This window comes from Catharus ustulatus, chromosome Z (assembly GCF_009819885.2).
Source record: "Catharus ustulatus isolate bCatUst1 chromosome Z, bCatUst1.pri.v2, whole genome shotgun sequence".
NCBI lineage: Eukaryota > Metazoa > Chordata > Aves > Passeriformes > Turdidae > Catharus > Catharus ustulatus.
In genome coordinates, this window is record NC_046262.2 from 10,061,899 (window position 1) to 10,089,481 (window position 27,583).

Below are 27,583 nucleotides of genomic sequence, written 5' to 3' on the forward strand. Positions count from 1 at the left end.
CCCCTAACCCAAACCCCCCCGTTCATCGCCCCTAACCCACCACAAGCCCACCCCACACCTCCATCCCCTTTTCCCTTCGCACCCCCAACCCCTCCACCTGGCTGCCCCGCGCACCGCATCCCTCAGCCCTTTCCGGCAGGAAGCGGGGGCGGTGTCGCTGTCCCGGCCCGCTCTGCCCGGGCACGCCGCTGCCCGCCCGCCGCGCGCGGGGGGCGGGATCCCCGCGCCTTTCGCTACGTCACGGAGGGAAATCCCCGCTGGACTGGAGCCGCGCTATAAGCGCCGCGCTGCGCTCCCGCGCCGGCAGAACGCGGCTGCCACCGGCACGGGAGTATCGTGCCCCGAACCGAGCCTGGGATCTCCGTGCCCCAACCGAGCCTGGGCTCTCTGTGTCAAGCCGAACTGAGCCGGAGCTCTGCGTGCCCCGAACCGAGCCTTAGCTCTCCGTGCTCCGCCGAGCCCAGACGCTCCGTTCCCTGTCGAACCGAGCCCAGACGCTCCGTTCCCTGACGAACCGAGCCCAGACGCTCCGTTCCCTGTCGAACCGAGCCCGGACGCTCAGTGGCCCTCCGAGCCTCGCCCCGCCGCCGCGATGCTGCCCGGCCGGACCCTGCGCAAAGCAGCGCCTCCAGCCGCTCCTGCAGGTACCGGAGGGGGAAGGGCAAGGGGGGAGGGCGGGACGGGACGGGACGGGGATACACCGCCCTGCGCCCCGGCGCTGCTGCCCGGCTCCAGCACCGCGCTGGCGGCCAGCGCCCGAGGCGGCTGCGGGCACCCTGCGCAGGCGAGAGGAATACAGCTGCTGTTCCCAGCGAGTGGGCAAGAAAGGGCGCGGGGTGGGGTGTGCTTCACTATGAGGAAAAAGTTAAAAAATCGGGCAAAAAGTACGGTACTCGCTAAAGCGGTAACCAGGCGCGTTTCCGCAGGGCGGGAGGCGGCGGCGGCGGAGTGCGCCCTGGAGCTGACCCGCATCGGCGACAGATGGAACCTGCGGCAGAGGATCCTCAACCTCTTCGCCAAGCTGTTCTTGCCGAACCCCGAAACGTCGGCTGCCCGCGGACACGGCGAGAGGAGCAGAGGAAGGCCTTGGCTTTGCGGTTTTGGACGAAAAGGCTCCACAGACAGCGGGAGATGAAGAGACCTCAAATCTCGCTGCGTTGTATTTAGCTGTCCGGAGCCGCTGCAGGATGGCTATCACATGATTTCTCTGAAGGATGTTACAGCAATACTGGCGTATGAATGCCAGGTGGGAAAAAAAGATAACGATGGGCAGAGCCCCTAAACTGTGTGGGGGTGACTTGGGGCAAGCTGGTGACCTGGGGAGATTTGGGGCAAGACTGAACTTGCCCTTCCCCATGAGAACACTTTGACAACACTTTCAGGTACTTGGGTTCCCCAGTCACCCCCTGGTCCTCATGTCCCATAGCTGTGTTTCACCGAGGAGTTCAGCCCTCCTCCAGGACGAAGCCAAAAAAATTGTCAGTGTTTTGGAACTTGGAATCACATACCACAAAGGAAAAGCCAGTTGCTGGATTTTTGACTGCTCCTTCTTTCTGAAGTATGGATCCTGCTGGACAGGGATCTGGTGGTGGGAATTAAAATTTGTTAAAGACAACCACTATCTCTATTGAAAGGTTATTTGTTACAGGATTTTTTTTTTGCAGTCTAAAAGTTGTAATTCTATAAATTAACACAGTGTTGCATAGTTCTAATCTATATTATAAATATATAGTATAAGTTTATATATATAGTATGTATACGTAAGACATAAATGTGTGCACTGCTAGTGCATGAGAATTTAACAGAACTATTAACCAAAAGCTGTTTGCTTAATCTCAAAACATAGTATGAAAAAATATTCAAAATATGACAAAATTCAATATAAAAAGTTACTATATAAACTCCAAAAAGGGCATAATATTTTCTGATGATAAAGGAAATAAATAATGCTTCAGAAAGGGAAGCACACTTTGGCATTATATAAGATATGTATATGAATATATATTACACAAACACAGATATTGAGGTAATTGTGGAATGATTCCTTCAATATTATAAAGAATTTCTGGATAACAGTACAATTCAGCTATGTCTTTATAAGTAAAAAAATAGACTCTAAAGTTGAATCTCAAGTTTTGCTGAGAATGTTATTTATTCAAAGAAAGCATCTACCTCTCTTTGAAGAAATAATATCGATAGAATTGAGCGTTACAGTGATACAAGAAAGTAGTCTTAAATTTTTGAATGTTTAATTACACTTACAGGCAAAGGTTGTTCCCTTGTGCTTTATTTCCATTTCATTTCATGGCCTCATTTTGGTTCCAGAGTGGTGGAGCTGCTGCAGCACATCCAGTGGATGGTGATGCACCGTCGCCACTGAGGGGTCACAGGGAATGACCCATCTCACTGAGGGGATATTACCTTTGGCTGGCTTCAGAGGAGCTGAATTAAACATCCTGATCGCTGTCAAGGCAAACAGGAACTTTGCTAGTCAATTAATGTCAGGCTCCATCCTAAACAGTGTTTTTCATGGGTCCAAGATAGCAAGAAAAAGGCTGAAGCTGTTTCATAGCTACCTCTAAGGTAACTGGTTAGAGTTCCTTCTCTTAACTAACCTTGTATATAAGTATGTTTGCGTTTTATAAGGCTGTGTAGCCACACTTTGGTATTAGTGTCTATTCAAATTGTGTCTTCTCCTGTTTTGTAGTGAATTATTGTTTGTATTTATAATTTATTTTTCTGTTATCTCTTCTTAATCTGCCTTTGCAAAATTGTAATTCTAAAGCACCAGTCACTCTCACAACCAGCTGTGCAGGGGCTGTGTATTGACACTGACTTCTGTCACTGAGCAGAAGATGACTGACTTTGCCTTCTTTCCACGTGGAAGACTTCACTCCAGCCATCCCAGTGGTGTTACAGGCAACTTTGCTGTTGTCTTGAGCCACGTGCATGGTTCCTTCCCTCTCTAAGCCTGCCAGTAGCTTTTCAGGGAGAACATAATGTTTCAAGAATAGTTGTTATTTATCTTACCACTGCAAAGCAGTTCATTTTGCTGACATATACATAGGTCAGATTTTAGGTACTAAAAAGTAAATGCAAAGAGTTTCAGACCAGCAGAACACCAGCTCCCAGGTTGGCACTGTATCCAGCTGGGCAAATCTTCATCCGAGACAGCTCCAGCTTTAAAAGAAGAGTTGCTGTTTTATATCCTGCTTGGTGGAGTCTTGGAATTTTCATCAAGGACACTGAACAATGACCACGCCTGTCTGGAACTCTCAGAGGAATTCAGCATTAGCATTCACATTGGTAGCTGAAAAGTATGTGAATAAAACTGTTCTGTTCAATGAATGCTGCTTGCAAAGTCAACAGGAAATGAGGTGTGGATTTTCTGAGCCCACCCACTTCTTCAGGCTGTAGCACATATGAGTTTTACCAAAAACAAGTATATTCATAAATGCATTGTCATGGGGATATCCAAGTTCAGTGTTAGCACAGTATTTGTCTGCCTAGCTATGCAAAGACTACTTGCTTTTTTTTGAAATGTTTTAGATGTTTCTGTGCATTGTTAAGAATGGTAGCGTTCAACAGGAACTCAGGAAAAATGCATGGACACAAGAGGTCAATGCCAATGTATGACCAAGCGCTTGCTGATGCCCACCCTAGATTTCTTTTGTTACTTCTGCAAAGGATCTGCTTTATGACTTTATCAACATGGGTTTGTTTTCCTTAAGGCCTGTTCTGGATGTGTGCCAGAAGTGTTGCTGTATGCCTCATGCATGTGTGTCTTGAATTCGTGCTAAGATAATAAACACGAAGTGTTTACCAGAAAAATGAGTCACAAAGGTTGCTCTAACTCGGGTTTTCTTTTGTGGATTGTGAAAGTATGATTGTGTTATGCAAATTCCTTCCATGCTTCCATGTCAGCAGGGCAAAAGCACCAGGGCAAGAGCAGAGTGCCAGCAGGTATGCCTTGGGAGATTAGGCTTTGCCTTCTGCCTTTAAGAGGAACAAAACATAAACATGACCTTGAACTTCAAAATGAGACACCTGTTCTAGTATTTTTTGTTAACTACTGGCTGCAGAATATTTGGGTGGTATTGGGGGCCCATTACTTCTACCAAGTACCTGTAACTTTGTGAAGGAGTGTTCCTTGAAAAGGATAGACATCCAAGTTAAGGGTTTTGTCTAAGATGCAGCAGAAAGGGATACAGTGTTTTGTCAGGCAAAGTTTTACTTTCTCCAAAGTTCAAAGCTGTAGTCTGGGGAGAGTGGAAAATGATGCTGCTTGTCACAAGGGAAGAGCAGGGGGATTGTGCAGAGCACATTCTTCTTCCCTGAAGCTGGAACCCAAAGATGCGTCCATGCAGAGGAGAGCCTGAGGTCCTCTCCTGCGATGCCAAGCACTGTAGCAGGCTCCCTGCTCACTCACTGTGCTGTTTTTCCCAGCTTCACAGGCAAGGAGCTCACATTCCCAGTGAAGGAGTACTAAGAATTTCTGGGTCAAAGGCTCTTGTTTCTATTAACCAGAAAAAAAACCCCAAAGAGACGTAACTCCCTGTTCTGTCCCACTTAGTCACCAGCAGAAACCTGGAAGATTGTTATTTTGGAAGGCATCTGTGAAGTGGTCCTGAGAAGGCCCATCAGCCTGGTGAAAAGTGCTGCCATAGCTGCTGCACAGAGGGCTGCAAAGCTTCACCAGCAAATCATACTTGTGTGATTCATCAGACTTGTGAAAACATTCAGAGACTCTCACCTGCTTCCCACTGGAGTCTGGCCCCTCTCCAGCCCTTCAGAGCAGTATCCAGTCACCCACATAGCATGATGCTTGTCCTGCTCCTCCCTAAAGGGCACGGGGAATAATAAGTCCTATCACTGGGGCATGGCATTGCAATCTGAATTCACTTGACTCACCCACAAGCATCTGATAACGAAAAAACACAACAAACCCACCTGGTGAAGCAAATTGACAGAGTTGCCACCCTAGAATGCTCTCCATCTACCAAAGCACCTGGCTGGACAAGCACAGACCTAGGTTGTGTTTGCACCGTGGTCCCCTAGGTGAAAACCAGCCTAGCCCCCTCGGCCAGCTCATGCCTTCATACCTGAGACTGGATGCACAAGTGGTATTTCCCAAACAAAGCACCAGACAAGGAGATACTTCCTCTTACCCTCATGGGATGTTTTTATAAATCAACTGAAAAACAATGTCTCATATGCTTCTCATTATTTTTAGTACACACTGTTGGATGGGACTAAATTTAATTACTTTCCTCCCATTAAGAGGGTGTGAGGGCATGATGTGCATGCATGGAGGCATAAGGAGGCTGGACAGGAAGGGCTGGGGATGCTGCCTTTCAGTCTGGCAGAATTTCCCCTGAAGCAGGTGACTGTCTGATGGTGGGACGGTCAGTGAGCAATAGTGCCAAAAGCTGTTGCAGCTGTAAACAAGGGTCCTCACCCAAGTGCGTCAGGATGCTGTCTGGCCCGCGTAGCGAACGGGCCACACCAAGGCTGCCCTGCCTTCTCACGCATGGGCTCTTTGCAATGCAATTCTCACCAGCCCTCTGAAAGCATGGAGGTGGGTGTCACTCCTTCAGCAGCAGGAGACATCCCATGAAATGGCAGTGACCACAAATAAAAGAGTTTCAGCCCTTTTATCTTCAGCCATTTCATCTTCAGCGGCTTTGGTGTCATTCCCTCATCCCCAAGGAAGGATGGTGGGAGCACCATGAGGTTCAGAGGCTCAGTTCCTCCATGACACGGTCGTCACTTGAAGGGGCAAGGAACCTTTTTGTAGTGAACAGGCCAACTTGCAAATCTCAGGGAAAAAAAATTGCTTGCAGCAGAACCCCTCAATAAGGTCAATAGTAGGATGCTGGCACTTCCTCCCTCACCTCCTGGGTCCCAGCTGGGATCACAGTCCCCTACTGAGGCATGGCAGAAATTAAGGGCAGCATTCTGCTTCCACCTTCCCCTTTGTGCTCCTGACAGGGATGTGACAAAGCCACAACAAAGGCAGGAGGCCACAGTCATGCGTGCCCTGCTCGGGATCAGGAATTAGGGAGGTAACTTTTGACAAGACTAGCTGGACATTCCCCAGCACCACCATAGCATATCAAGGAAATGGCTTTGGTATGGAGGGAAAAAATCCAAGGAATTTCAGCACCAGGTAACTTGTTTGCTTAGTGCAACGGTATCAGACTGATTCAGTCACACAGAGGGGTGAGGCCAGCACATATGGAACTATCAGTGGAAAGGCAGGAAATTCTGCATTTAATATTGACTAACTTGAGAAAATACTCTGACTGACACAAAATATCCTCCTAGTCATAGCTTTACACCCTATGGGTTGGAAGGGCAACTCCTTCTTAAGGGAGTGATGTTTATTTGCATCAAATGTTCTTTCATATGATCATTAAAACTGAGGGCTTTTTAAAAGGAAAACAAAGTAATTTTTGCTGGGTCAAGTGCTTTAATAAACACAGCTACATGAAAGAGGAAGTCATGACTGGCTTTCCCTATAAACAGAACCCAAAATGGGCTTTACTAAGGCTGATGGAGACAGTCTGATTTCAGCCATGCTCCTGACAAGAAGAAGCACCTCATTTACCAGAAGAGGTGAGCAATCAGCCCTAGACAATGCATATCATTTGCTACCCAGGCATCTATTGGTATGAGGCTGCAAGAAGAAGGTGCTGCAAAAGCAGTTACGCAACCCAGTATTGCACAGAAAGGAAAAAAATCAAACACCCAAATGCTGGACCAAAAATCTCCCAGGATCAGGCAAGGCATGGGCCACAGACTGGAAGCACAGAGGCAGCAGGGTGGACATGCCACCCGTGCAGCCATGGCTGGCTCTGTGGCTGACCCTGCATTGCCATGGACACCAGGAAGTGCAGCCCAGGGCCCTGGTCTGGGAAGGTTTTACTTCCTCTTGTCACTGGGGTGACGTCCTGCCCTGTGGCACCATTTCCCTGTGTTCATGTGTGTCCTACCCAGCCACCACCTGCCCTGCTCCTGGCCAGCCACCAGCTGCAGGGTGGCCTGTGGGAATCTTCTCCCCAAGGGTTCTCCTTCATAGCACCCCTGCTTGGGGACAGTCAAGTGTGGTAAAGTGGAACTTTTGGTACATTCCTGGAAAGAGAGATGAAGGAACAGACACAACACAATCACAGATCCAATTCAGATAGCATTCAGTGATGCCAACACGGAACAGGAGAGCAGCAAAGCTGTAAAAGAAAGATAAATTAAATGGAACTTTTTAGGTAGAATCACTTTTTGAGTTCCTCATTTGCCCATGCCCTAAGAGTTTCACAACTGAGAGAAGTGAAAATTTTCTAGTACTTCACATGTCTTGGTGGATAAACGAAATCACATGTACTAATCCATTTACAGGTAAGTTCATTATGTCTTCTTGTTTTTGTATTCCTCTTTACTTAGCTACTGACTGTGCCAATTAAGATTTCAATTAAAGATATTCAAGACTAATCTTACAAGAGCTAGGCTGCTCGGAGGTTTGAGCCCTGCTGACCCCAGCTCAGGCCATGTGTTGGAGAAATCAGGACAGACAGGGAGATGATATGGGGAGTCAGTCAAAGAGAGGAGACGAGCCAGGCTGGCCCAGCACTGCTGCAGCAGGAGGGAGCAGAAAGGCAGAGGAAATCATGACTGAAAAGATCTTCTTCCTTTTCCCCATGCAGTCCTGGGGGAGAAGCCAGGCTCCAACTGGGGACAGATGTGCTGAACCAAGCTCGAGGGGGTTGCATACACCATCCCACAGCTTCCCATCCATCTCCTTCCCAATCTGCTGGGTTTAATCCCTTGCACAGTCTCATTGCACAACAGCATAGACTCTGCAGTATCCCTCATCATCATGGCTCTGTGCAAGTGAGAGGGATGGGGAAAAAATGGTCCCAAGGCAGACGGAAAACTGTTATACCACAAAACTCCTCCTCTTCCCCTCCAGCCCAGGAAAGAGTCCATGTGCCCAGAGGGCAGGCTGGGAGCCAGCCACACTGGCCTTTCCCACAGGATGAGTCAGCAGAAGCTGTGGACTTGTCCCTCCTCACGAGGTGCTGAGGTACTTGCTCACTTGCACCTTGCAGCGTGGCACTCAGAGAAGGAAACTGAAAACAAACGCAGTGGCTTCTGGAGCACAAACCTGGGGATGAGGGAAATGCCGTCTGCACCACTGGAATAGAAGAGCAAATGCCTTCCTTCCCCTGGCACAAAACCCCACCGGGCCTTTTGGGCAGGACTGTGCACAGCAGGAAATAGCACTGCTGGCACAAGATGCAGGCGAGTGCCATGGGTACACCAGGGAAAGGTCAGGACTGCCCTGTACCATGCGGGAATGCTGCTGCAAGTGCCCAACCCAGCAGCAAACAGAGCAATGCACAGGAGCCTGTAGTGTAGATGTAAACACTCAAACTGGCCAGGCCCTTTAGCTCAGCCTTTCCCACAGTGACCAGATGATGTGGCCATTTGCTGCCAGGCAGTGCAGGATTTTGGCCACCTCTGGCACTCCACACATCAGAGTGGTTGAGAGGAGAGCTTTCTGGGCTGGCTCATCCTTCCATGGGGAAGGCTTGCTTTGGCCTGCTGTGCAGTGACTGTGAAGTGATTTGTGTCTACAAGAGTGGCCCATTTCATGCAAACCTCCCCAGTTTGGAGGCTGTGCTCTCCACCTCCCACCATGAGCTCCCCTTTGGCTCCACTCCATACACAGAGAGTCTCCAGCCCAGCCTGTTTCACCAGCTCACTGTGGCTTCGAAGAGAATTTTATCCTCAGAGTAGAACAAATACCATTACATAGGTATTTAAACCATACACAGCAAGTTAGGCCTAGCTGTATAAAATCATTCTCTACACACATAATCCATTCCCTCACAGCTCAGGGTCTGGGCAGGAGGTACAGTTTATAGGCAGCATGGTCCAGGGACTACTGCTTTGATGAAAACTCCACATTTTCCTAGAACACAGACAGGAAAAAACAAGATATTGAAGCAGGTTATATAAAACACCTTGTACCACTTCTCAAATGCCTGAGTCCTCTTCACATTGAATAGCAGTTTTCAAGATGGCACTATTTTAGTTCTAGCTTAGATGCACACCTGGACAGGATTTACACAGTCTTTGCTCTCCCTGACATCCTTGTCCTTCTGATGCCAGTTCCAACTGTGGACAGACAGACTCTGTCTGGCAGAATTAAATATCTAGAGGACTACTAAGGATACAATTTATTTTCAAAATCACTAAAAAACCCAAGCAAAACAGATTATGGCAATACAGATTGACACAGAAGAGATGGAAATAAAAAAAAAATGTACAATCTATTTCATGTTATTGCACTGACTTTTTTATAATATACAAGGCATATTAAACAGTTTTCATTAAAAGAAGTTTTATTTATATAAATAAAAGTGTAAATATACAGTATCATACAATAAGTGTATCAGACTAACACACAAAATCTACCTAGAGTGGGATCCCCATTTTTCTCATGAGCTAGTCTACTCTTCATCAATATTTTCACTTGTACATTTACATAACCTAAACATAGAAACAGGTAAACATTCCCATCTGGGAACACTTCCTTCAGAATTTGACAAGAACCACTGCAGAACATTTATCAGGGTTAATTTTAAGTGAGGATCATTAGGAAATATGAATCACTTAACAGTTTCTTAATACTTATCTGTCCTTCTATTATTATTTTTTAAATGAGAAAATGATCAAATGTTTTTCCCTCCCTAATCTCAGAGTTTTCAATACAGATGCAGTCCCTACAGAAGCTGGAAAGAGATTCCAGGTACAAAAGGTTGCAGAACATGCAATGGCAGCATCTCACTGCTCTCATATTCATGATGTGCACCTTCAGCTGCCCCAGGCCTGGATGCACCAAAGCCCTAAATCTTCTCCATCTAGGAGCAAACCTCCCCTTGTCTGGAATGCCTTCAGCTCCCTGGTGAAGAAATGCATAATTTCATCTTGATTTTTTGGTCTTCTAGGATGCAGCTGCCAAGTCTCTGCTCTCCTAGAGTTTGGCCAACACTCCAGCAGGGTGAAGAATCACCATGGGGACTGATATGCAAACAGCAAGGCCAAAAACAGTTGTGATCCTACTGAATACCGATGAACTAATGCAACGTCCTCCATCATTTTAGTGTGACCAGGCTCTCAGAAAAATAACATTTACTTTGCCAGGTGTGTAACCAAAAGTTTACTACATCTGCTTGGTCTACCCACCTTGTCTGTAACAAAGCAGACACCCCTACTACAAATCCTGGAGCTTTTTCAGGGAATGTCACCCCAAGAGAGATGTCAGGAAATGCTACTGTAATCATACCAACATCAGTGAAGATGGTAATCTTTCACAAGGAAAAAAAAGGTATTTTCAGGAACATAAACAATCAGGGTTAAATACAATTCTTTTTCTTGCTCTAATGTTAGTAGAGAAATGTTATCTTTCTACCCATAGCAACTATTATCAGATTTAAAACATTAAACCTATCTTTTAAATTATAGCCACTACTGAATCACACACAAAAATCCCCATTTCTGTTTGCTGTTACTCAGCCAACACTTATCTACGTGCATGTAAAATAACATACTGAACAGTATCTGATTACTGAAAAAAAAGCCTTCTAAATCACTCACAATGAACAGTACCTGCAAATAAGCATCTGAAAATATCCACCACTTATCATCTTAAGACACCTCAAATTAACTTTAATTTACAAAATGAAGACTTTACCTTTGAGCTCACACTGGTTTAGGAGTGAGGGAGACATATGCCCCCCTGCCATGGACCCTCCCGAATTCTAGACTGTGGACTGAAAAAAAATGCCATTTCCTAAAACACAACTGTGATTTACCACATTAAAGTAGCAAAAAGTCAGTACTGCACTTGCACGTATTATACGTATACAGGTATGCATTCACTACGCTGCATTAAATTCCACATGCATTTTATGTATCTATTATACACTCTATTACAGTCAGATTTTGGTCATTCCTGAACAAGGCCTCACCATTCAGCTGTCACCACCGAATTATCTTCTCCCTGTTTTTCAGCAAATATGCAGGAGTAACCTCTTCTATCCCATCACAGGCCTGGAATCTGTGTGGTCCTCCAGCCCTAAGAGCTGCATCCTCCTGAAGCCTCTCCCACCACAGAGGTGACCAGAGGCCAAGACCAGTCCCGACAGAGTGGCTGAGCTTTGGGTTCACAGGGGACCCAACTCTACAGTCATCTCACAGCACTGAACCTGAATTAGTTTCAGCAGAAATCCTGCAGGCAAAGGAGCTGTAGGACTACGTACAGTATTGCCTTTCCTGTAACAAAAAGCTGCATCTCTCCCTGGATTCACATGCTAATGCATCTGAAAAAGAATGAAAGCTATTTATTCATTTTTAGGCAAACATTGCACAGGTTGCCTTGCAGAACTGAATTTTCTTCTGCTTATCATGAGGTGCAGTCTAATGAAGCTGTCACAGAGATGAACCCAAGCAAGTGCTCCACTAACCTGGAAGCAATTGCTTCAAGCACTGCTGAATAAATGTAAATAAACTGAACTACAGTATGATCTTGGGGAAGGGCCAAGTGACAAGCCCAGACCTTTTTGTAACAGCTACGCAGTGTCTTGGCTCACTGAAAAAAGAGCCAGCACTTCACACTTGGACTGGTTCCAGGCCGAGAGCTCTTCACCCTGGGCATGTTGGCTGCAAGAAGTCTCCAGCCTAATGTGATGAACAACCTGAGCACCGTGGAACAAACAACTTGTTCTCAGCTGATAAGGACACTGGCCCATTTCCTACTGTATGTATTTTATGTTGTTTAGCTATCCCAGATGTAGGAAGAGAAATAACAGAGTCTAATCTCTTGCACCCACACACTCTCCTCCCAGCACAGCAGATTAAGCAGCATGGCCCACTACTGATACCTCTTATGTGAGTAGAGGTGAGAAAATCCAAACTAAGCTCCTGTGGCATTGCAACCCTTCTCTTTTGCTGTACCCAATACCATGGTTTTTCCCATCTACACAAACCCCACTCAGACCCCTCAGTATCAGCCCAATCCTGCCGCAGTTGGGTGTACTTGCATCATCCACACACATCATCAACCCACTCTCACACAAGCAAAAATAAATACTGGACAGGAGAAAACAAAGAAGACCAATTAAAAGCCACCACAAATATGGCCAGCTCAGATTTAATCTGTTATAATCCCCATTTTAAGATCACCACTTTTCAGCTTCAGTCTTTCAAGCTGGGCAGCCTTAAACCTCTTGAAGACAAATAAAAGCAGCCCAACTTGCAGACGTTCTTAGCGGTCACTGAAGTCTGTGGGATCTGTAAGTGCTCAGCACTCGAAATTATCCCCCTTTTAAAAATATATATTTTTTTAAAGGTGCCTAACATTAGAAGCCTAAATTTGAAAATTCAGACCCCAATTTTTTATCGCCCCCATTTTAATAATGACTAACAACTCAGTATACACCTTGGTGGACAATCACCTATTATTTGGACATGATTTTCTTACAAATTTCTACCACATTAACACCAAGTGCTTTCACATAAAAGTTGCACCTAGAAGTAGATTCAGTTGTGGTGGATGCTGAGTTAGTTAATTAGTTTTAAGAGGATTTTTCAGCTTTGCAATAAAATGCTTGTATTTTAGGCATACAAGTTGTGCAAAATTATACTCTTTTGTCATGCACTTTTAGCAAAACTGCTCTTAGAAGAATAAAGTGAGATTGTTCCAGACATTCTCTTATTACAACAAAAAAAAGGACCAGACCCTAAGGAAGTGTCCTTAAGTCTTATAACAGCTAAGTGATATAGTACAGTCTAAAACCCACCCTTGTCAACAGGATGGCAACCCACAAGTTCTACTACCAACACTCTGCAGATACTAAAAATATCAGGGACAGGCACAGTGTTATTTATCTCAGTCAAAATACTTTAAATCAAACCCAGGAGAGGTCTTGAAGTTTCAATAAAACTGCCACATAATACAAAAATTGTCTCTAACTTTTGGCTTCCTTCATCCCCAACCATTAGGTGAGATTTTTGAAGCTCATCACGCGCTTGCTCAGTGGTTCTCCAAGGCTCTTAGCACCTCTCTGTAAAGCATTAAGACACTTCTGTGTGGCTTTATAAACAAAGACAGCTTTTAGACAGTTTTAAATGGTTTGTCTTAGCAAGTGTGATTAGACGTAGCTTCCATCATACTGCGGTTCTGTGTTTTCTGATTAGCAATTGAACAGGCCCCTCTGGCACAGATTTAATGATATTCCAGGCATCATAATGCATGAGCCCAATTAATGACTTCCCACTAACAGCAAGAATTTCATCTCCAGTTTCTATGTTTCCAGATTGCTCCGCAGCACCACCTAGAAGCAAAAGTGGGGAAAGTCAGTGTTAAAAGAAAAAGAAGCCAGCCCACAAAAGTCTGCTTCCCACTGGGATGAAATAAACAGTTTTTTCCAACTGTAACAATTTCAATACAAGTCACTTATGTTCACCTCAGCTCTAGCAAGTTACCCCAAGCTGCATCTCACAGAAAAGATTATTTTAATGAAGACAAAGCCTTGTTCTCAGAAAAGATGTCTGGCTTTGAAGGAAACAACCTAAGTGTATGAAATATGCTGAATGTTATCTCTGCAGCTGTAAGAAAACCTGATTGATAAAATAACCATGAAGTTTGTATGTGGCATGGATGTACTTTCTCAATTTTAATAGGGTAATAAGCACATAATGCAGTAGACTGTAAAACCTGGTATGAACAAATTAAACACTCATAGCAAACATCATTCACAGAAACCTTCTAGAGAGAGGCATACCTTCACTGCTGATGAAAGCATGTTTTCTGTAATGATAGTTAAACTAACACAAGCCATCACAGGGAGGAGAAAAGGACTGTATGTAAGAATGCAAATTAATGAGCTCAAAAATTAAACATGCCCTTTACCCTAAAAAGCACCTTCTAAAGAGGGGAAACACACACACACACACACACACACAGACACAAACTGATAAGCAATTCAAACAAATACTTGTTTGATTTTTTGTCTTGATGAGGGAATAAGTCACTGAAAAATAATTCTGTAGAAGTGCTGTGCACATGTAGTTTCATCAAGAGATTCAGCTGCCTTCAGAAAGGGCCTTATTTTTCACTAAACTGACATGTGGCATATGAAAGTCACAGCATAGTTCTGGGACTTGTTTTCTTTCTGTGTATGGTTCATATAAGTTTACCTGCTGATGAACAAAGCACTCATGACTGGCAGTTTCTGAATACAAATATCTCACATTCTTAGCAAAAGCTATTATTAACATTTAAAAAGAAAAAAATGATAAAAATATGGTAAAATTAATAATTGGGCATAATGCAGGGTGGTCCTCCAGTGCCACATGATTATATGCACTATGCATTTCTTAGAAAAGAGAACTGGAAAAGGTATGAATGTCTCAGACCACTACATAGATGACTGCTGCTGTAGTCTAATGTCTAGACTAGTGGACAGACCCATACTTAGTAAAGCAGATTGCTCCACATTTACTAACAGATATGATCCCTAGCCATTCCCAGGAGTGTTTTTTCTTTTAATGACCACTTTGGCCTAGTAAGTGGTAATAAATGGCAGCCACAAAACCCACCCTTGCTTCAAAAAAACGCTGAGTACAGTAATTGAAAGGTCTGTACAATGCACAGAGAAAAGGAAAACTGGGATAACATTCACTGCATGCATGTAGTACCTTTAAATATCCTTTTTACAAGCAAGGGTTTATCTCCAGCAATGGACGCTTTTCCACCATCGAGACTGAATCCCAAACCAGCAGAGGTTTTCAATAATTCAACGCAGATTACATCATTCATGTCCAAGTTTGGATCTGCAATTGAACATACACAGGATCTTTTTACACAGATAACAGTAAATTGCAAGTTGTGTTTGGTTGGTTTTTGCTTTATTGCAGTGACAGGACAATTCAGAGTTCAGTTACTCAGACCAGGACATGCCTCCAAGTTTCTCAGAACTGAATGTATTCTATTGTAGCTGTAAATGTATTATATTGTAGCTGTAAATGGGAGACAGTAGAAAATGCACTTACACACAGGGACATTTTCATTTACATTTTCAAGAAAAACCTGCCAAGGCTTTTTTTTTGGGCAAAATTACAGCTAGTAAATTTAGTAAACACTAAACATCTAAACATCAACAAAGAAAATTACAAAAATAGGGAGTGGAGAGCATTTCTTTTTCTTTCATTTGCTCCCTTTGATTATCCAATGAACCACATCTTTTTAAGTAACAAGAATGAATGAAATGTTTCATTAAGCAAATATGTTCCATTCTCTTAAGCAAAAATCTGTAATCACTTACTAGGGTGAAAAATTGTGTCTGGTCTCCTGTCTATGCATTTAATTATAATTAACTGTAGTTGTATCATGCCTCCTACATAGCAGATATTTCTGAAGTACAATATTGCTGTAGCTGACTTAAAACATGATTTTGCTTAGGAGGAAATAAATCTGCAGTTTTGCAAAACGGGATCCTCTTTGCCTTGTGTGAATGTAATGTAAGTCTGTGTTATCACAAATTACTGCTACTGTTATCTTAGACAATTTCAAACGTTATCTACAACATCTGGAGAGGTCCTTTGCCTGGAAGGGTGGAAAGATGTTTGGAATAACCCAACACTATTTTGTTCGTGAGATAATGTTGCCCCCTAGTGCCGGACTCAGCAGATATTCTGCATTTGTCAGGGTGCAGGATGTAGGGAGTTTAGGGCAGAGAGGGATTGTGAAGTAATTACATAGATTATATCCATGGGAGCAATTCCAGAAAGACTGATCCATTAATCAACAGAGTGCTTTTTTTTTTTTTTTTTTTTTTAAAGCTGTGCTACAAAGTCGTATCATAAAACCCAGTGTAAGCATAAAACAAAATAAATTGATACAGAAAAAAAATCCCTGTGAGAACAGTAATGATTACAGTGAACAGATTGAAAATAACTGAGTGGCAGCTCCATGTCCTGGCTTTGAGGTGGAGACAGTTGAGTGCCTGGTGTTGCCCTGGAGGGCAGGGGAAGCCTCTGGCCATCCCCTGGTTCCCAAGCAGCACCATCCAGATAGGTGCTGAAGGGGTTTGGGTCTTAAATCTCCAAAAAAACTTCAGAGGTCTCTTCCTAACACCCCAGATGCAGCCTTTACACCAAAATGCTGTCTTGTTCCTGAACAGAAGCCTAATATTCCACTAACACATTTCCACTAATTCCATTAATAATTAAACTATTTGTCCCTACTATCGTATGGGATGGCCAACTTCAATAGGCTTCCATTTACTGCAATATAAAAATGATTTTTTTCTACGTTTCTAGTAGAAACAGTATGACATCTGCTTTTACAAAGAATAAGCTCAGTCCCTATGCTTAAAAAACTGTAGGGCATGGGGTTTTGTTTGAGCTTTTAAAATTTTTTAAAAATTATTTCTGGTTGTTTTCTTTCTTGCATTGACTACTGTTGTTACCTAAAAGGAGTTTATCCTGGATTGGAAGAACATGAGGAACCACTTACCTAAGTAGAAATTTGATTTGGCCCTAAATTAGGTCTTCTAAGTTTGCGCCTAGTTACAGTAATTTAAAAAACCAACAAGTAAATAACTAAACCCCAAACTGTATTTAGGTTCCAAAGAGAACAAATAAAATTTAAAGGTAATTTCATTTTCTCCCTTCAATCACATAAGGCACAGACACTTTTAATCTGAAACATATGGACATTTTTTCCCTTCAGTCTGCTCTGCGAAGGAATCCTTCCAACTGCTCTTGGACAAGGATCATACCTGCTCCTATTTCCATTGAAACATCCTTTCCAGACCCCACACATTTTCTGCCAGTAGCTGGTATCTCAGGTCTGGAGGAATTGTTTGGTTTGTCTTTTTCCTTCTGGATGACAATGACTGCATATTTGTACAGCCTTGCATGATGAAGAGTATTCAGGACATCCCCATGGACTGAGCTTGCCAGACATTTGCCATTGATTGACAGAACAAGATCTCCTCGCTGGATAGTCCCTTCTTGAGATGCCACTCCCTTTGAAAACACTCTGTGGACCTGCAAGAAAGGTTTTAACAAGAATGTTATAACCTCATGACTACACACAGCATTCTACAGGCCAAGTTGAATAGAGACACTCTGCCAAAATTTGCAGCCAGTGCCCCCTGCCTGGATATCAAGCACACAGCACTTGCTCCAGTGAATGCCCTCAAAGTGACTACACAGAGCTCCATTTGGGGATGGGGGAACTCAGAGGAGGAGATGCTGCTAATGTATGGTCATTTCTAAGCCAAAGATTACCAAAACCAGCTAGGGAATGTAATATCACAAATCACTTATGCTTCCACTCAACTCCTCAAAGACCTTCAATTAACATACATAAAGTGTCACAGAGGTGAAATCCATGGCCGTGCCACAGCAACCACCAAGAACTGTGGTGTGCAGCACCCACTCCCCCAGTTCCCACTGACTGGGACATGCATTCAGTGCTGTTTTCAAATGCACATTTCTAAACATCTGTGCACAGAAAGGCTCTGACTTACTGCAGCTGTACAAGTATTTAATTGTTTGCCTCAATCTGGCTGATCAAGTATCATGCAAATAGATGGAAAGGGATGATTTAGCAGCTTGAAATGCATTTTTCTAGAGAAAAAATACTCTATTCAGGGTGGATCAAACTTTGAGAAAACTTCCAGCAAGTTTAGATGTGTGTCATGTGCAAAAAGGAACTGACTAAAAGACTCAAGACCCAGTATTTAAGGACTTGCCTATTAGGCACGCTAATTTTAGCAGCCAGAATATGGTTTCCCATGGAGACAGTACTAGGTCTGCCAAGCAAATGTTCAAGGCAGCAGATCTGTGGACACAATTCTGCATGGCATTATCTTTAGGAATTTATCCTAATACCCAGACCAGCAGCAAGGCATCAGAAGCCTTTTGGTTCCTTTGCCATCTCATTGTAGGGCCATGCTGAGATGGGCACCTGCTACAACCCCATAGATCCAAGGAGATAAATTTCCAGCCAGTCTAAGCAGGCATTCAAAGCTGGAATAACAGATGTAGGTATGCAAATTCAAGTGGAATACAGGGGTCATGTCCAAAAAATCTGCTGCCTTCCCTCAGTTGCTCACCTCCTCAGTACCTTGAAGCTCATTAGGCATTTCCATTTCCACACCCAAGCGTGGATATAACAGCCCATCTAAGTAGTTCAGCACCCAGTTGCAACCCTAAATCTAGCTGGGACCCAGAATCCCAGTACGTCAATAACATTAATAAGATCCCTTTACACACTCTGAACAAGAAGCATGCGGAAAGAGCAGGAACTGATACTACTTTGGTCTCATGGCTAACAGAATTCAGGAAAAGGATGTCATCAGTTCCCCAGTCAGAGAGCTCAAGATCTTATTTTTTTAGGTAGAATCACAGTCTCAAAGTAATGAACTCTGTAAGGAACTCTCTGGTGTTGAGCCTTCTTCTTGCTCAGAGCTGCCTCTGTGTGGGCCAGAGACAAGGAATAACTTCTATAGTGAGAGAAGTAGAGGCCTGTGCTCTAGACTTTGACCATATTCTGACTTAATTACAGTTTAATATAAAATACATTTATTTATATTGGTCTTGTCTATACACAAAACCCAGAAGATTCCTGCAAGGGCTTCTGCAGGCTTCAAAACTGAGGATATACCTTTCTTCTAACCTCAGCATTTAATGGATGTCTCTCTTTCAGGGCAGAATTTAAATGTGTATTTTGAGTTAAAGAAACTGCCACACAGAACACCAGTTTTCTTGGATTTTTCTGTCTCACTGCTCTGTATTTGAACAGTCACTTTTTACACACCAGTATCTTAATAGGTCACTATCTTTGACTCACAATGCTGCTGAAGACTTAGAAAACCCCTAACCAGACAACAACCCTCATTTACTGACCATCCACAGGTCTTACTAACTGAAAACAAACTTGTAATGTGAAATCCATAATGTTTGCTGAGGTCTGCAACATCAGTCTCAGGATTTGAAAAATCTTTCAAAAACTTTGCTGCACGGAGTTTCCTTTCAAGGGCTGGAAATGAAAGTCTCCCCTAAAAGGCTGTGTGCACTGCAGCTGCATGCAGAATTTTATTTACATGCACAGGATTTAGATCTAGCCCATCCCATCCAGTAACAGGTTTTTAAAGCCTGAAAGCATAATTGTTATCCATCTCCAATAATAAAAATTACACTTCCCAGACATTCTGATTTCAGTAGCAGATGGTAAGCTGCTGCTTCTGAGAGACACTGTGAATGACTTGCAGCGAGTCTTGATAAATGAACACTTGATCTAATCACCAGCCTACTTTAAAGTGAGCTTTGTAGAAAAATGACTTGCAGCCATCACTTACTGTGACTGATTTCTGTTCCAAGTCTATTCCTCCAGCAACACTAAATCCCAGGCCAGCTCCTTCTTCTTTGTGCAAGACTACAAAGTATGTGTCTTCTTTGCTCTAGCAGAAAAATGGAGGTGCATAGGAAGGGGAAGAAGAAACATAAAACCAAAGATCAGGACCAAGTAACCACATAAATGATAAATTCCCAGTACCCACAGATCATGGTGGGTGAAAAGAGACAACTCAGGGAATTAAAACTGAGATATTAAATGCATTTCACTTCATGTTACAGAATGAAGTAGCCATCTAGGATAACTCAGGTGACAAGAAAGGTTTCTTCAGCCAGTTCAAGGCTAGCAAACACAGTCAAAATTAGGGCAGTGAAATGGCATTAAACCTTGGGCAGCCTAATTTTTACATGCTGTAGTCAGTTTTGCATTGTTCAACATTTTGCAGTCAAAATTCAATATTCCCATACATCTTTCTGGACCAAGCACAGTACTCTTCAGGGAATGACTAACACTTTTGCTATCCAAGTTCTTCCTCGAAAGAGTAACATAGATGTAATGCAGTGTAGTTGCACCAACCTCTTCTCAGCAGGGCTGGACAAGGGGCAGTGGCTACATTATTGAATCTTGGGAAGGTCAGATGGGACAGCAGAAAAACTGTTTCACTTGGGAGATGAAAGTAAGAAGCCTGTTAGTGACCTAAACAGGACTAAGCTGTGCTATTGTAGAAATGGAAGCATCCTGCACAGGAAAAAGACTGGTGCAGGTTTGCATCCAGCAAGTCTGACACTATCACAGGGACCACATTTTGTGGTGTAAGGGGACCTGTAGAAAGGAGTTTGGTGGAGCAGACATATAGTACCTATCTATGGGGCAGAGCATCAGATGTGGGGAGCAGAAAGCAGGTTTCTCAGCTTTTTCCCAGGATCCCATCTAACACTAGTTATTTCCAGAAACTCCCAATACTAAAAGTAACAGTAAATCATTAGGAACCAATCTCTTAATCTATTTAGTGTTAAATTTTATATTTAATTCACTAAGCTCAACATATTAACTCAGCATTTGCCTTTTGTTTCAGACCAATAGGAGCACACAGATCATTAGATTTTGTGGTGAAACAACAGTCAAATTCTTGGTCTCACTGCATGTTTCTCTGCCAAATAATGTCTATGGAAGATTTCCTACACTAGAGACATCCCTGCAATATATAGAGGAAATGTCAGAAAGTGGTGTCACCCTGCTACACATCACTGATCAATAAGCAGTCAAGAACAGAGGAGCAGTCAGGGCAGAACATCTTTGTCCACAGTGTTTTGTACATGCTAAGACCTGGCTCACCTGTACTCAAGTGAGAACAGCTTTATGTCTGGCTAGAAATAATAAAATCAGTTAAGTAACTAGACTAGCCCCTTTCCAAGTAGTGGAAACATACACTTATCATTGACTGTTAAGTACTATAGCAACCTTTTTCTTCAAGAGATCAGGTTCTTTCCAAACTTTGATATCTCTAGTTAATTTGCTTGCACTGGTGAAGGAAGGAAAAAAAGTCAGAAGTTCAGATGTTAAAAAAGTTATCCCAGGATCATATGTGTTGGGCCAGTCAACAACACAGTCTGGATACTGACTTCCCATTCCCAAAGTGTACTCCCTCCCTCCTTAGCCCTCAAAGCTGCTCCTTGCCAGCACACATAATATTGGGCAGAGATCTGGCTATAGATGCTTACTGCTTTACTTGGACACAAAAAGGAAACACCAGGCCTCCAGTTAGAGAGAGAGTCTAACAGACTGTTAGCCAAAGATACCAGTCATAGAGACCTAAATAAATGCTTGTTTTAAAATTAATATTAGTAGCATTTATTAAATGCTAGCAGTAAACTCAGCACTGTTGAGAGCAAAGGATGGTGACAAACTCTTTCCAGAAAAGCTCTCAGTCCAAATCAGGCAGTCCAGCTCATTTTTCAGCAACTGGATAATTATGAAGAACTGTTCTATTGTACATTCAAAATCCACCATTTGAATAGCATAACATTTTCCAGAGTATGTGCCACACCGGGCTTAAATATGGATAAGAAACTATGCAGACAATGAGTGCATTCCAAAAAGCATTCAGTTTTATAAATATTTGAGCTCTCAGGCTTTGAAAAGTGGCATAAATAAATATGCTCTACAAGACCACATGCGAAATACTTTAGAGAACACTTAATTACCTCTGTCCAGTTGTGCAATTTCTAATTTTATCAGAAAACTGAGCTAGCCCTCTTGGCTCACCAAGCTTTTGAGACTTGCATGCTTTAGCTAGGCTGTCCCCTGGAAGGAGATAAAGCTGGATATTTCGGGAGGTCCTTTTCCCCCCAGTTTGTTCTATGTTTGAAATTGAAATCTTTGTGAACAAAACTCAAGAACACTCTAGATGCAGATCAGCCAGCAGTTATGCAGACCAGATGGCAGTTTCCCTTCCAGGACTGTCATTATTTTATCAACTTCTGTTCTGATTTAAAAAGGATGTGGATATATCTCACAAACAGAAACACCAAAACCAGGGAAGTAATGTTCTGGAGGCATTTCACTTTGGAAGCCTTCTTTAAACACCTAGATAATGAAGCAGGTTATCTTGATGCAAAAACCAACTTCCATAGAGGAGAAAAAAAAAGGTCACAGGAGTCTCTTATAAACCCTTCAGCAGCCGCATTCTGGTGTTCAGGTTTCAGTATTGAACAAAATAAATTCAATTTCTGTGATTGCAGCTTCTAGCAAAAGGCACCAGGCACAAAGAGGGCAGAGCTTCCCCTGCACAGTGGGGAAACTGAGTCTGACCCAGACGGCTGGTGGAAAGCTAAATACTGATGTGCAATTACTGGGGAGCCCAGATGGAGGAATACTTAAAATAGGTCTATTTATTGTGACTCACAATTGCTTTTGAACTTCCTCTACAAAAAGTCATTCAAAACTATCTCAGGTTTATAGCAGGCATTTAAAAACCAGCGTTAGTAAAATTAACATCAACTGCAGTTGATAGTAATAGCCTGTCATGGGACTACTACTACAGGAGGAGCCCTGAAGCAGTTTGGAAAAGATTTTATCTACCCTTAAGAAAACCCTCAAAAATCCACCAATAACCCAGTTTTATCTTGTGGTTTTTACCTTTACTTGTGCTTTGACTTCTTGGAGCATAGCAGCAACATCACATTTTGGTACTACCACTGACAAAACAGATTGTAGTTTCTGCTGGTCCAGGCTTGAGACGAGCAGCTGATCCAAGCTAAAATAAATATAAAAAGACAGAAGAGTTCTCTATTTTCCAACTTTGTAGATGTATCTTTCATGTACACAGTGTAGGTTGTATTAGGATAAATGACAAAGAAGGAATCTTGAAAACTGGTAAGAAATGGTATATGCTGGGAGAATAAGAAGGGGCAGAGAAGGTTATTTATGAATAACTCTGAAAGTCAGTCCCTGTTTTGTTCCCCTCATCCTTCCCTAATGGTTTTAGCAACAGACATTAACAGGAGACAGCTACATCTGAAGACTGCTTCTGGCAGAACAACAAGCTCGTTTGTCACCACAGGCTGTGCTGGCAGTCAGTGCTGTGCAGCCTCCTCTCCACCGCTACTGCTGTGCTGTAACATGGCCAAAAACTGACCAAAACCAGCTAGAGGGGCCACAGAAAAGGAGTCCAGCCATTCCACGACAAAATGTTTAATCCTGTACTGAGGCCAAGACACAGCATCATGGCAGCTCCAAGGCATCAAGGTCATGAATGGCACACCCAGACTGAGAGGGGACGGCAGGCTGGGGACACAGCTGAAGCATGCGGTGGGGCAGACCTGCGGCACAGTGGAAGGTTTGCCTTGGGTAGGGATGAAACAGTAATAACAAAGCTGACACCAACCTGATAGACCAGCTGTTTCCCCCATTCAGAGAGCAGCCATGGGGCACGTCATCGTCCGAGGCAGAACCCGGTGTCCCTGAGCCACCTTCCCGGGGGCTGCAGGCTCCCATTCCCATCGCGCCCAGCTCCACAGGGCTGCAGTGGGCTGGTGGGGCCACCCCGCTCTGGGCAGGCATGCCAAGGGCTCTGCGGGGTGTGATTTCCAGCTCTGTCTTGAAGCAGACGGGCTGCGGTGCCTCCGAGAAGCCCTCTCCACACAGCTTGTCCAGGTCGGGCATGCTGAGGGCTCTCAGCTCCCGCAGCCTGGAGCGGGACAGCGGCGGCCGCACCAGGCCCCGGCTGCGGCGCACCTGCGAGGCCGAGGTGGGAAAGGTGGCCACGTCTGCCCCAGTGCCATGCTCCTCGCTCCTCTGGGGCTTTCCATCCCCTTTGCCATCCTCGGTCACACACACGGGCTCTGTGCCAAGCGGAGATTTGGCCACGGTGTTGGCTGGGCTGGGGGTGCCACCGTAGGAGCTCAAGCTGCGCCGCAGTGCCCACGGTGCCTCAGTGGAGCTGGATGTGGTGGCCAACCCACCATACGATCTCCTGGCAAGGGGCAACCTTGCAGCTGAGCATATATCAATGGCCTTCACAATGGGCCGGTCAAAATTTGCCAGGTTTTCAAAGGATTTGATCCTCTGTTTGACAGAGAAGGATGAAATCGGCTCATGTGGCCAGTTCAACTCATAGTAATAGTAATTCCGCCTGAAGCTTCTCAGTTTATCAGCAGTGGGGTAGCTGATGTCACTGGCTGAGGGGGATGTATCGTGGACCTTCTGGGCACTTTTGGAGGAGTATGCCTGCTCCTTTCCACTCTGGCTGTTAGGCAGATTCAGGTGAACCATCTTTAACATCCCTGTTGCTGCCTGTGGGAATTTCTCCTCTGCAGTTTGGACCTGGGGGCCTTGCACAGGGTGAACCTCTGTAAAATGGCAGCCGTCCCTCAAGTGACCTGATAACTGAGATGGCATTGAGTAGGTCCTCGTCACAGGTTTTGACAAGCCACAGAGATGTCTGTCTCCAGCAGTATCTCCTCTTGAGCAATACTGCACGGTCCCCATCTCCTCAGCCAGTCGAGGCACTTCTGCATTCACCTCTTCTGTTTTCTCCAGCAAAGGCAGCCGCAAAAATGATGCTGGTGAGGATGAAGCAGAGGAGGAGGAGGAAGGAGATGATGAGGAGGAAAGCTTCACCTCAATGAAAGTGCGTTGTATCTCCCTCCCTTCCAGCTGCTCCTGCTGAACTGAGGGGGACCCCAGTGAAGAAGAGCAGGTTCCAGCTGACATTTCTACATTTTGCAAATCTAATTGCCTAAGGTCATCTGCATTACAGATGCTTTTGACTGTGTTCAGGTCTCTTCCAGGGTTATCAGTTCTCCCTTTCACATATTCAGCTTTTGGTATCCCCTGAGGAGGTGAAGTGACAATGGACTCACTGTCTCTGGCTCTGAAATCATCCACCTTAGCACCCTTACCCTGACACCCCATAGCCTGCATGGAAACTTGCTTCTCTTTTGGCTTTCCCCATGACAGCTCCCCACAGCCACATTTAATTTCATCACTCATGGTTGGACTGCTGTTGCCATTCAGGAGAGGCAGAAGTGAATCTTCAGAAATTACCAGAGATGGTTTATTTTCTAGCTCTGATTTCAGAGTCTTTGAGGTTGCTGAAATGCTCTTTCCAGGATCTGAGTTTGTAGGTGAATTATGGGGCAATGGTGTCTTCTTTCCCAGGAGTTTGGGGGACAGCTGTGGAGAAACAGAAGCCCTTTTCTGATCAGCCCCATTGACTTTGGTAGGAGTAATGCCAGAAGAATCTGAATTTGTCTTTGCTTTGTTTTTGATGGTGAACCCTTTTAGCTTTGGTCCTGTTTTAGATTTCTGATTATTTAAAAGGGTGTCCATTATACTTTTTTGTGCCATTGCCTTAGACTCCTGACAGGACTTTTTCTGTGAGGATGGGCTGTGCGGTACTGCAGCTCCTTTGCAGTGATTTGTGCCTGAGTTTTGGACTTTTCCATTTGAATTCCTTCCTGAAGTCACAGAGTTGATCTTCTCATGTTTTCCTGGCAATTCGTGAGTTGCATTAGCCTTTGGATCTTTAGATTTAGTGGGAAAGGGTGATCTGAGTGATATTCCTCTTGTTGACGATGCATTCACATGATTGCTGTCTGTTTTAGACAAGGTGGACAAACTGCTGGTTTCTTTCTTCACCAAGCAATAATTAGCAGCATGATTACAGTCATCAACTGCCATTTCACTTTCAGATTTGGATCTCTGCACATCATGACATCCTTCTTTCTCAAACAAGCTGTGCTCCAAGACATTGGCATTTCTAGCAGAGCAAAAGCTTGTCTTTTTGCAGTGCAGAGACCCCTTTTCTTCAATGGATTCACAGCACTTCTTGTGTTCATTACTGTTCCCCAAATCCATCTGTTCTTCTGTACGTAAGGCACCATTGTTACTGAAAGAGTAAACTCCAGGGATACTGGCTGAATTCTTTACGATGTCTTCTTCTGGCAGGAGAACTGAGGAAGGAGAACACATGGATGCAGAGGACACATCTGGACACGGTGAAGAACATTGAGTGGGACCACTATGATCTTCTAAACCTAGTTTGTTGATGCTTGTCTCCAGTGACCCACACATTGTACAGCCCTCGTTGTGCAAAACTCTGCCACTGTAAGGGTGCAGCGAGGACAGTGAGGATGAGTTTGTTCCAGAGCTAAGATGCTGCTCCTGTGCAGGCTTCTGTGGCTCATCGTTCATGCAACAAATCTCAATTTGCTCCTCATCTGACTCTGTTACAGTAGGGCCTGCAGGGGCATTAGCAGCAGCACATTGCCCAAGCAACACCTCACTAGCACTGTCAAAGCCTTCTGTGACAGACTCTGCATCAGAATCCTCTGCAGCCCCATACATTGACTTTGGAAATGGGTCACTTCTCTTACCTTCAAGAGAGTTTGCTGTAGGCAACTCATCCTCATTTAAACTGCTAAAATTCCTAGAATAGTTATTTAAAGAGTTTTTATTCACAGTAAAAAGTTTGCCTGTGTTAATGGAGTCCAACACAGACAGCCCCAAAACCCCTTGTGCATTAGCTCCACAATTCACAGTTTTTTCCAGCAGCTCGTCCTTGGGTGCTCGTGGCTCAGACCCGGGGCAGCCTTCGTCAGTGCCACAGCAGCACATCGTGGTGTACTCGTCTCGGAGGGGACTTTCAGCGCGCGAAGGGGTGCGTGAGGCCCTGCTCTCGGGGGGTCCCATCTGGCTGAGCAGGTCATCGATGTCAGTGACAGGGATGGCTGTGCAGTCCTCCTCACGGCTGCCCTTCGGGCTACCCCTGTGCACATCCCTGCTCGTGGCATCAGGCGGCAGTGTTGCTCTCTGCGCTGTGCAGCCGACAGCAGCTTGCAGACCTGCTCTTCCTTGCTTCCCAGAACTCTGTTCTTCCTCTGTTGTGAGGATGCTGTTGACATTGGCCTGATTTTGAGTGTCTATCCCTGGAGACAGGATGAGGTTTGTAAATCTGCTGACAGCTGCATAACGATTACAAAAAAAAAAAAAAAAGGGCAAAATACTGTCAAATACAAGAAGTGATATAGAAAACACCAGGTTTTATTACAGAAATAGACACCCACATAGACTACATGTTTTCATTTTGATCTGCACTCCTCCTCCTCTGTAATGATGTTTACAACAACTCAAATTAATCATAACTATGTGTATTTGAGTAGTGCACAGAAGGGAGCAATCCACTTATCCAAGGTGAGTAGTCATGATCTGTTTAACTCTCATCTTTGAAATTGCAGCAGTCAAGCAGCCAACTACCAAAGTGTCAGCATGCAGTAGGTCATGCTGAGCAGCATGGCTTCTCATCACTTGTTTGATCTCTGAAGTCTCCAATAGAGACTCCGGGGAGCACAGAAAGCTCTGACATAGCAAAGGTGACCAGACAACAGAGCGACAGTCTGTGCATAAATAACTTGGCTCTGACCCCTCAGCACTTCTGCAGGTGTTCAATGTGACACACATGGGTGACGTTATGCACACATTAAGCACATGGGCTTTACTGCATTTTTGGCACAGACTTCTCCTTGCTTCCAGTACATGTTTAACCCACTCCTGGGCAGCCCACCGAGCTCCCTGTCACTGCATTCTGACACATTCCTGCTCACCCATTTCTCCACATCTTCAGTTTCCAGCACTTCATCCTATGCACCA

General features: G+C 44.3%; 2 protein-coding genes across 5 annotated transcripts in view; one reads left to right on the forward strand and one right to left on the reverse strand.

Annotated features, from left to right (window-relative positions):
- Positions 1-251: 251 nt before the first annotated feature.
- On the forward strand, positions 252-3,834 carry PMAIP1 (phorbol-12-myristate-13-acetate-induced protein 1). The gene is made up of 2 exons (XM_033086325.1): positions 252-644; positions 927-3,834. The coding sequence occupies exons 1-2, from the start codon at positions 593-595 to the stop codon at positions 1,133-1,135; spliced, it is 261 nt and encodes an 86-aa protein (XP_032942216.1). The 5' UTR covers positions 252-592; the 3' UTR covers positions 1,136-3,834.
- A 5,552-nt stretch (positions 3,835-9,386) lies between these two features.
- Positions 9,387-27,583, reverse strand: part of PDZD2 (PDZ domain containing 2) — a 201,808-nt gene continuing 183,611 nt past the window's right edge. For all 4 annotated transcript variants that reach the window (XM_033085233.2, XM_033085232.2, XM_033085231.2 and 1 more), the window contains 6 exons: positions 23,319-26,898; positions 22,571-22,688; positions 19,437-19,538; positions 16,848-17,118; positions 14,764-14,898; positions 9,387-13,397 (listed from right to left, as the gene is read on the reverse strand). In XM_033085233.2, the coding sequence (XP_032941124.1) occupies positions 13,231-13,397; positions 14,764-14,898; positions 16,848-17,118; positions 19,437-19,538; positions 22,571-22,688; positions 23,319-26,898 (4,373 nt within the window). In that variant the 3' untranslated portion in view covers positions 9,387-13,230. The remainder of the gene's footprint in view (positions 13,398-14,763; positions 14,899-16,847; positions 17,119-19,436; positions 19,539-22,570; positions 22,689-23,318; positions 26,899-27,583) is intronic.

What these genes read in the sequence shown, in the direction of transcription:
- PMAIP1 (XM_033086325.1), top strand. Translation starts at nt 593, where the DNA reads ATGCTGCCCGGCCGGACCCTGCGCAAAGCAGCGCCTCCAGCCGCTCCT. An exon ending in GCCTCCAGCCGCTCCTGCAG is followed by an intron (nt 645 to 926) that starts GTACCGGAGGGG and finishes GCGTTTCCGCAG; the next exon opens with GGCGGGAGGCGGCGGCGGCG.